This window comes from Stenella coeruleoalba, assembly GCF_951394435.1.
Source record: "Stenella coeruleoalba genome assembly, chromosome: 2".
Taxonomy (NCBI): domain Eukaryota; kingdom Metazoa; phylum Chordata; class Mammalia; order Artiodactyla; family Delphinidae; genus Stenella; species Stenella coeruleoalba.
The window spans coordinates 15133819-15143680 of NC_137147.1; the positions used below are offsets into that span (position 1 = coordinate 15133819).

General features: G+C 48.2%; 1 protein-coding gene across 1 annotated transcript in view; it reads left to right on the forward strand.

The window, feature by feature from the left end:
* The window catches only part of KCNK10 (potassium two pore domain channel subfamily K member 10), a gene marked incomplete at its 5' end in the record, with an annotated part of 92474 nt that extends 87445 nt beyond the window's left edge, over nt 1-5029 (forward strand). Inside the window, 2 exons of the mRNA XM_079912796.1 lie at nt 1469-1611; nt 3460-5029. Of these exons, the coding sequence (XP_079768922.1) occupies nt 1469-1611; nt 3460-4080 (764 nt within the window). The 3' untranslated portion in view covers nt 4081-5029. The remainder of the gene's footprint in view (nt 1-1468; nt 1612-3459) is intronic.
* Between the last annotated feature and the right edge of the window lie 4833 nt (nt 5030-9862).

A 9862-nucleotide genomic window follows, 5' to 3' on the forward strand; every position in this document is an offset into this window, starting at 1 on the left:
CGCTGATAAAGGAACAGGCAGCCTTGTTCACTAGCGCGCCCTAGTGACAGTCTTTTTTGGGTGATGGTGACTTGTGAAGGTAAATATTTATTTTTAGATAGCTCCAAGGAGAAAGCTGCAGAGATCTCTAGCCTAGCGCAGAGATGAAATGAACCTCGAAACACACTTAATGTTGCAGAAACTCCAACTGTATCCTAGAGAAAGCTGAGCGGGGAGAGTTGCCTGAAAGGGCAAAACAAGGCAGCTACACCAAACCGAGGGGGGTTTAACCACAGAGCCCTTTAGCAAAATTTGGAATTCTAATTTTAAGAAGTGGCTGTGGCTATGGAAACCTCGTGGGGCGGCGTTGCAAAGTGGGTTTGGTCACCCCGAAAAGAGCCGCAAGCCACAGTGCCTGCCCAGCTGCCTCTGGGAGGTATTCTTGATACCATAAGAGCTCAGTATGGATTCAAGGATGCTAGATGAGGTTACAAACATGCCCCAGTGGGAAAGTCCAGTGATCACTCACCATGTGGTACCATAATTACCAATCCATGGTTCAAGTTGGTTGCCTTAGAAATGGCCACCTGCCTGCTTCAGGGGGCAGCGACATCTCACAGAGTGAGAGCAAGGCTGTGAGTTATTTCGTGGAGCGTCCTTACTTCTTTAGGAGAGGGCGCTGGGCTTGGAATCTCTTTTGCACGGCTGCCTTAGGCAGTGCCTGTAGGAGGCCTAGAATAAATAGGCTAATTCCTTGGAATAATGACTGCTCCTTTCAGTGGGACAGCAGTCAATGCAGTCAGGCAGCTAGTCCATTTGGTCTGATGGATTTTTACTGTAATCCCTATTTGTAAAGGGGTTGAACTAGCCGGCCTTGGAGGTCCCTTTTCGTTCTACCCCGGAGATTCTAATTGCTCAGTCTAACTGACCCTACGGATTAGCATCATGTGAACACCATCCTTGGTGAGCACTATTGCTTGGGTCCGAGTCTCGGGAATACCATTAAGTCTAATGTTACTTCCGTGCATCTACTCATCTCTTGGTTCATGCATGTGCGCTTAAGAAGGACATGGTTCCAAGAGTTCCCAACCGTTCGGGATTATTTAATGATATTTTATTTTTATTAAATTTAAGGCAATTTAAGAAAAACTTGACAACTGGGCCTGCTCTGTTGTCCTCTAATTCAAGTCATTCATCGTCAAGCTCAGGTTTAGACTAGGTGGATCATGTTGGCCACTGGATATTTTTTGTTACGGGTATTATGGTTAGTGGTCAAGATTCAGAGGAAGTTAAGCCACAGGTCAGGCTACTTTAGGGAAGAGACATGTCTTTTCCTGGCCATCCCACCGATGTCACATTATGGATTACAGCAAGCCTAGTAGCTGTTAGATGGTGATGGACGACATTTCTGCTACACAGACTGGGATATGTTTGCTCTGCGAAGACTATATGCTAGATCCTGGTTAAAGTAACATTTGGTTGTTTTCAGGGGGAAACGCTGGCATCAATTACCGGGAGTGGTATAAGCCCCTAGTGTGGTTTTGGATCCTTGTTGGCCTTGCCTACTTTGCAGCTGTCCTCAGTATGATCGGAGATTGGCTACGGGTTCTGTCCAAAAAGACAAAAGAAGAGGTAGGACCCCTTTCCAGATTCTATGAATGTTCCTGAGATCAGATAGGCTCGTGTTAAGAATTACCTATCTCTATTCTATGGGCTAGACTGTGTCCTACTAAATGGAGGGCTTCTAGGTTTCCTTGGTTTTGAATCCTTGAATTGTTTTAAACGCCAGGCTAAATGGAATAGCAGTTATTTCTGGATCCTTTTTTGGCAGGTGCGAAAATCTGATGACCCACCAGCCCACAGCTCCTGGAAAGACTAGTAAACAACAACTTATTTTTAAAAAAAGAAATGAAAAGAAAAACAAACAAACATAGCAGAGGTAGCTTACATTTGAGGGAGGTGTGCAGTTGTCCCCAATCAGCAAATATGTGAATTTTTCTCAATTCCATATGAGACTGAAGTTATTGAACTGTGGCTGGCCGTGGGGAAGTGAACTCAAGGGGTCCCTTTCACTTATGCCCCCTCTTGGTTATCAGATCTGTAGAAACAAGTATATCTCTGTAGCCAGGGGCACACAGTCTTTCCTTCCTCCAATAAATGTGCATGGAAACTTACACAGAGGCAAGAAAAGGAAGGCATAAGGAGGAAAGGTAGATTTTGTTTTTTTAAAAAAATGTCCACGTAGTTCATCTGGAAAGAGAGGAAAAGAAATAAGAAAGAGGGAGGGCAAGTAAAGAGAAGGAATGTGCTAAAGAAAGGAAAGGAGATAAAACCCAAAGAAACACAAAGAGGGGCAGCCTCTTGAAGGGTGACTGTTCCCTTCCCAGAACGCGGTCATCTGATGTGGAAGGCCCCAGGAGTGCGTTGTTGAACGGAGACGTCTCCCAGATCACTCCTGGGGGCAATGCTTTAATTTTCCTGGCTTGCATAAGCCATGTCAATGCACTCCCCAGTCCGATTCCCCAGATAGCTAACTGGCCTGCTGAAAATCAGCTATAACGAAAGAGAAAGCCACAACATAAATACTGACGTTCCTCAATCCAAAAGTCCGAGTTACTCATCTGTACAGGAAAGCATGAGACTTTAACTAATAGCCCTGCTGAAAAAGAGCCCAGAGATTTGGGATTGATCCTCATGCAAAACTTCACTCTAAGGAAGTGTGTTCTGTGGGCTTTGGCAGAACACGCCCCCTGCCTGCACCTTGACCCTGGAAGTGTGGTTACCATGTGCCCTGGAGGGTCTTCTTAAACCAGGGTTAGCACAAGGCCAGAGCACGGCCCAGATATAGGGTGATCACCTTGACCAGTGTGCCCAGGACTGAGGACTTTCCCTTTTAAAAGCGCGACATTCCCAGGCTAACTGGGACAGGTGGGTCACCTTTCCCAGATAGAGATGGATCTTGGAGGGACAGGGAAGGGCAGAGGACCTGCTGAACACCTGCTTTGTGTCTGCTGAACGTGCTAGATGCATGCCTGCCTCACGTAACAGGAAAAACCCCGTGAGCTAGGCACGACCGCCCCGGAGTTATGCTGGAGGAACGAGGCCAGACGATTAAAAAGGGGGCGGAAACAACGGGAACTCGGGCCTGTCCGACTCCAAACATTGATCTCTGCCCCAGAATGCCAAACGCCTCTCCTCCTTCAGTCACGGTCTCCAGATCTCAAGCTTCCATCGGGTTCCCCAGCAGGTGTGCCTTCCCGAGCCACGTTAGACCCGAGCCGTTCGGAGGTGGGTGTCTAGGCGGCAGGAAGGGCGAGGGCAGAGGTAGCATCCCGGCCCTCCCGCTGGGCCATGCGGGGTGGGGGGGGCCCGCCGCGGCCTCCTTCCCGCGGGGACACCCGAGGGCTGCGCGCCTGGGGCGGAACGCCGAGGCGGAGGAGGATGCCTCAGCGCGTGGCTGTTTTCCCGTCTCTCCGCCAGGTGGGGGAAATCAAGGCGCACGCGGCCGAGTGGAAGGCCAACGTGACGGCGGAGTTCCGGGAGACGCGGCGGCGGCTGAGCGTGGAGATCCACGACAAGCTGCAGCGGGCGGCCACCCTCCGCAGCATGGAGCGCCGGCGCCTGGGCCTGGACCAGAGGGCACACTCGCTTGACATGCTCTCCCCCGAGAAGCGTTCCGTCTTCGCCGCGCTGGACGCGGGCCGCTTCAAGGCCTCGTCCCAGGACAGCATCAACAACCGGCCCAACAACCTACGCCTGCAGGGGTCCGAGCAGCTCAACAAACACGGGCAGGGAGCCTCTGAGGACAACATAATCAACAAGTTCGGGTCCGCCTCCAGGCTCACCAAGAGGAAGAACAAGGACATCAGAAAGACCTTGCCCGAGGATGTTCAGAAGATCTACAGGACCTTCCGGAATTACTCCCTGGATGAGGAGAAGAGAGAGGAGGCGGCGGAAAAGGTGTGTAACCCGGACCACTCGAGCACGGCCGTGTTGACTGACTGCATCCAGCCGCAGGCCGAGATGGAGAATGGCGTGGCCCCCACGGACACCAAAGACCAGGAGCGCGAGAACAACGCGTTACTTGAAGGCCGAAACTAAACGGTAAGGACATTGGACTTGACCCAGCGTTGTGGGTTTTGTTTGTTTGTTTGTTTTTTAATTCACCCTGAGACACGTGCCTTAAACAAGACTTCTCGTTAGTCCGAAATTACATAGCATCGAAGAATATATTTCACTGTGCCATAAACGACTGAGAAAGCTTGCTCTGCCCAAAGGAATCAAAGAACAAGGACTTCACTTTCCATCTCGACCGCAGGACACCCAGGGAGCCTTCGCAGGCATAGGAGGTCACGGCCGCAGAGGTCAAGGGCACGTCCAGGCGATGCTGTGCCCCAGTGAAGCGCCGCCCCGCTCTGGCGCGTAGAAAAGGGCAGCTATTCCTTAGACCAGCCGTCTGAAAGGAACAGGTGTGTCTTTTAAATGGAGTCATTTCCTGAACCTACCGTTAGCGATATGTGCGCACACAGAAGGGGACTGGATTGGGGGGTGAAGTGGTACTTGTAACTGGGGTTAGAGTGGACATTTCAGAATGTTGCTCTGAGCTCCAATCTTGATACAAACGGTTCAGTGCATACCTAGCCTTTCTAAGCTCCAAATGAATGTCCTTGGGACCCAAGAGCACCTGGAATTTGTTGGAAGCAGATCAGAGCGCACATACTAAAAGGTGCAATTGCTTTCCTCATTACAAAAGAAAAAAAAATCACAAACATATCACACTGTGGATATTACCTTAACCAATGGCAGAAGCCTACTGAATTTTGTCTTTCTCACAGGGGCAGGTGGTCCCAAAGAACTTGCAAGCATTGGTGAAAACCCAGCCTCAGCCGCTGCATGGTTACAGGCAAAAATCATGCATTTTCCTCAGTGGGTGCAACGGTGAAAATAAACTGGCTTTTGAAATGTTCATGTTCACTTTTCCAGTGGAACTTCTGTTACAATTTGTTTTGATAAGAGGGGGAAAAATACCAAAACTATTGCCTTGCACGATGCCGGTGGCTTGCTGTTCTGTCTAGCTGATCCTAAATTTTTATAGACATCCTGCATGTCTGAGACACGCCAAGGAGGACCATGGCATCATTCCATCTCAGGGCTTCTTGTCCCTTTGGGTGTCTTAGGGTAGACATAGTTACCCGAGGCCCAATCTTGCTATCTGCAAACAAAAGGAAAATTAATCCCTCAACCAACCCTTGTACAAGGAGATCGAATTGTTTTCATTGCTTGCAGCTTAAGTGCCATTATTGCCATTTAAAAAAAATAATACTTAAAAGAAGTATTTGAAAGATTTCACTTTCCTGTGTGGGTGTTCCTTTATTCCGAAAGCATCACTTATTTTCCTTTGCTCCTTTCTCTCCTCACACCTGCTAGTCACTAAAATTGGAACACCACTGGGATTGATTGTTTCTAGGCAAAGAGTAACCAACAAGTGGTGATAATTATGATTGTTCCATGAGGTTAGAACATCCAGTGAAGGAAAGGGGGGACTGGCTAGTCATAGGTTTGGAGAGGAAGATTCTAAGTGAATTTTTATCAGAAAGGGAAAAACACGTACTAGGCCACCCATCCTGTGTGCGCCTCAGCCTTTTTCAGAGCTGGCTGCCCGTTATGCGGGTTCAAACTTAGTTATTTGTGCCACACACTTAAGCATTTGGACCTGGCAACACTGGGAAGTTGCTGGTTTTGGACCTCCCAGGCTCGGTGCCACTGTTTGCAGATGTCACATAACTAATACAGAGAGGAGATTTATCACAAGATCACAGGACTAGCAGAGACTTCCAGAAACCATCTAATGCTTTCTGGGCTTTCAGGGAAAATTATACCCACCACATCCTTGACTACTGGAACCGTGGCAGACCTCTTCCTGCCCATTTCCCCCACATGCACAGCTCTCCCTTGTCTAGGGCACATGTAGCCCTCCGGCCCCCGCCCCCCGCCCCCCAATTTTAGGCTCTACTTAAAGTTTTGGCATTGCTTTTGGAAAGGAGCCAAATAAGAATCACGTTTGATGAGACCCCTCCTGTCCGAGGTCGGTTTCGGTTAACGCCTCCACGGGGCTGTGGCTCACTGGTGACATCCTGTGTCCACATAGTAATAAATAGACACTTGGAAAACAATGTATATGCGGGTGTGGGTGTTGGTTCTTCCTATGGGAATCATGCCAGCCCGACATAAAATGTGTTTTAAGAAATTGGTAGATAACTGGGACTTTTCTTATTCTGTCAAGTTAAAAGCTTCCTGATTAAACTGTCCAAGGATCTCATTCATTTGGGTTTCCACCCTCTGTTACTTGGTACCTTCTTTATAATAGTGGGTTAAAATTCTAGACCCTATAGGCAGATCTGGCCAAGCGGCTTCCCTGTCTTGTATCCAGTGGCTTCCATGGGCCAGGCTCTAGATGAGGTACTTTATGGGCGTGGGCTCACTGAAACCTCCCAGCAATACTCTCCGGGAAGTGTTTGGAAACCCGTTATACAGTTGAAGACACAGAGGCTCAGGGAAGCTAAGTGAGTAACTTACCTAAGATCGCACAGCAAGAAGGTGGTGGAGCTGGTATTCAAAGTCTATCTGACCAAAGTCTGCTTTTGACTTTGCTACAGCGTCCGTGTCATGCACCCTTGTGAGTGTGAGTGTGCGTGTGTGTGTGTGTGTGAATGTGTGTCTTTCTAGTTTCAAGGACACAGCATACAGAGGTGGGGAGAAGATCTTTACTGCCAAGACGGTATGAGGTCTTTGTGTAAACATGGCCTCACGAGTTGCCCTTGCAGACGCTGATTGGACATTATTTTGGTTTTAGTTTCGGGAATGCTCTAGGTGGCATCCTTTCTGTATTGTTAAAATGCCCTTTGAAAGCACGCTTTTGCACTTTACTTGCTTATCCTGCAGGAACTCGGCCTACAGCTGGAATAGAACAATTCAAAGCTCTAAGCTGCACACTTTACCAAACAGGACAGGCGTTGGTGTGTGTGTAAATGCTCGTCCGGATGAGTCAGATCCCAGTGATATGGAGGGATCGAAAATAGCCCTTGCCTGGGAGTTCCTCAAGTACAGATGGGCCTGAGGCCCTGATGAATAAAGTCGAAGAAGAGCCCACCCTTTGTGGAGATTGACCCATTAGCTCTGTGGACAGAGTGTTTGACAAGCTATAACATACTCTCCAGAGGAGAAGCTGAGACTTCACTTCGTGTGTACAAGCTAAGATTTGGGGGGAGGCCAGTTGTTTTGGAGTTGCTTGAAAGTTACCTTTTTAAGATGGGACCAAGTAACACGTAGAATTTGCGTGGATAAGGCAAAGCTGCTACAAATTCTACATACGCATCGGCACAGCCCCGTCCTTCCAACCTGCATTCCCCACCCCACCGTCAACCTGGAGAAAACGTTTTGATTTTGCACATGGATAGAGCACAGGGGCAGTAACTTCAGTGCGCGGTGTCCGTTGTTTCTCCTGGTAATTGGGTATTGAATTTCTCCTCCACATGGATGTGGTGAGAACCAAGGGACAATTTGGAGAGACTCCAGCTCAACACTCAGTCCTAATCCAATAGTGACTCTAGGACTTTATCACTTTTGGGGAAGGGCCTTACGTGTGTGTAGGTACGGGTGTCCCCGACCTATAGCTAAGGTGACTGGGACTGTTTGTCTGTGCTCCCCAGTCCCAGACTGTTATCTTGGGCCCCTCAGGCCCCTTGCCTATATCTCTGTTACCTCATCAGCACATCAAGGGAGTGGAACACAGCTAAGCGTTAAGGTCCCTTTTAGTTCTGCAGTTCTCTGACCAAACGCTCCCTGGTCCATGAGTTAATTACATTGATTAAGAACATTACTACCTGGGTTTGTAAACACTGACTAACGGGCCCCACTCATTTTAGGCGAAGATGAGAACTTAGTCTCTTGCCCTCTGGGATTTGTTTTCTTGGTGATTGATGGAGACCAGATATATTTGGGAGCCTGGTATCCACGTTAGGTCCGTGCCCTGTGTAGACTCACTCTGTCACCTTACAAGCACACTGTCACCTAGGGGACTCATGCCATGTGGGCATTTTTTGCATGGTGTTAAGACTGAAGAATTTTAAGCTGTTTTTATTTGCAGTCAGTTGTAGTAAAGTTTACCTTTGATTACTTTATGAATTCATATACTATAGACAGACATTTCTTACTCAGATGCCTACACACACACACACACACACACACACACACACACACACACACAGAGGAAATGGCTGCTTTGGGTTCTGTGAGGACTGTTCCATGTTGAAAGTCCTAGTTGTACTAGATGTTAGCAAACCACCCTCGCCTCCCTCTGAGATGATGCTTCGAGGCTGAGTCGATTGTCGATGCTGCTCATATATCTGTATGCTTAGTTTTGGGGGTTAGTGAGAATGTGGCCAGAGTTTGGGTAGGGCAGCTTTTTACTCACTGTATTGGGTAAGAATGTCGACCATTCCAATGTGTGCTGTGGTTTCTGAACCATAGGAAAGGCATAGGAAAACAAACAAACATGCAGAGGCTCTCTAAAAAAAAAAAACATAAGAAAAGCCAGTCCTGCATTTCATGTCTCTGCTTCCTGCATCCCGCTGATGTCTTAAGGGGGGAGGGTGATATACTTTCTCACAGTTATGACGCAACTGTGTGCAGACAGTGGCTGCGTGAGCAGAGGGAACTCTTGGTGGTAGAGTGTAAGAGCTAGTAATGGCCTTGGAAAATACAGATGGCAACTCTGTGAAACACAGGTGACTTTAATTTGGCTTTGTGGGTACTGTGAATTCTGCGTATGGAAACACTGGAATAGCATGCTGATTCCAGGGCTGTAAATAAAGTCCCAGCCTCTGTCCTTGCATGAGGAACCAGCTGCTTTGTACTTACTTCACCACCCCACCCACAGGCCATGGAAACCTCAGTCCTCCCAGGGCGGTCCCCAAGTCATGTGACTTCGGTGCAGTGGCAATGAGGAGAAATAAGAGGTGTCTCTGATTTTACCGAACGTGATCGTTTTCACAGGTGCCTAAGAGATTTGGAATCTTTCTGTTCTCAGTTCTTAAGTGAAAAATCTCAAATAGTTCCCTGTGCATTACGAAAAAACCAAAAAACTCCTTGACAGCATTCCCACTCCATCTCTACAGCGGTCTTGCGCTGTCCAGGACAACCGGGAAGCCTCCACTCTGCCATCAGGGCTTGAGGTGAGAACGTGCAGAGGTGCCTAGAAGCGATATGCAAACCCACCCACATGCCAGCCTCTGGTCTCTCACCCATCCCAGAGTCATAGGCAGGGGACCCCGTGACAACGATGAACCCACGTGTGGAGGTGTTTTACCTAATTTTCTCTCTGTAGGATTTCATGGTGCTTTAAAAAAAAAAAAAAAAAAAAGGCATTTTACAGAAAATAATGCAGGGTGGGGGGAGGAGGGAATTTCGTAATGTTCTTAGGAAAAGTACAAAAGCAACTTTGCTTGTAACATTTCAATAAGCTGTGCTGCTATTGTCTTTATTTGATGATGTAATTTTTTTTTTCAATGATGGAGAAAACTGCAACAAAGACCTTCTGGAAGATCCAATACGATGTCTCTCCTGTTTTCCTTTCTTGTGTGGGCCAAACGTGGTTTAGAGTGGCTGGGTTGGGAGCTATACTCAGGACCGCAGGTCGTCTGGGGCATGCCTGGCTGGCATTCGTCGGGGCAGAGCTGATGGAAACTCGCTGCCTTGCGGGCAGGGGAGCCCACAGCAACCCAAGAAGAGGAATCTTAACCCAGTATGGTTACCGTGCATTTACTTTCACCTCCCTCTTTTTATCTGGTCCTGATTGCATGTTGCTGGGGGTCGGACAGCATGT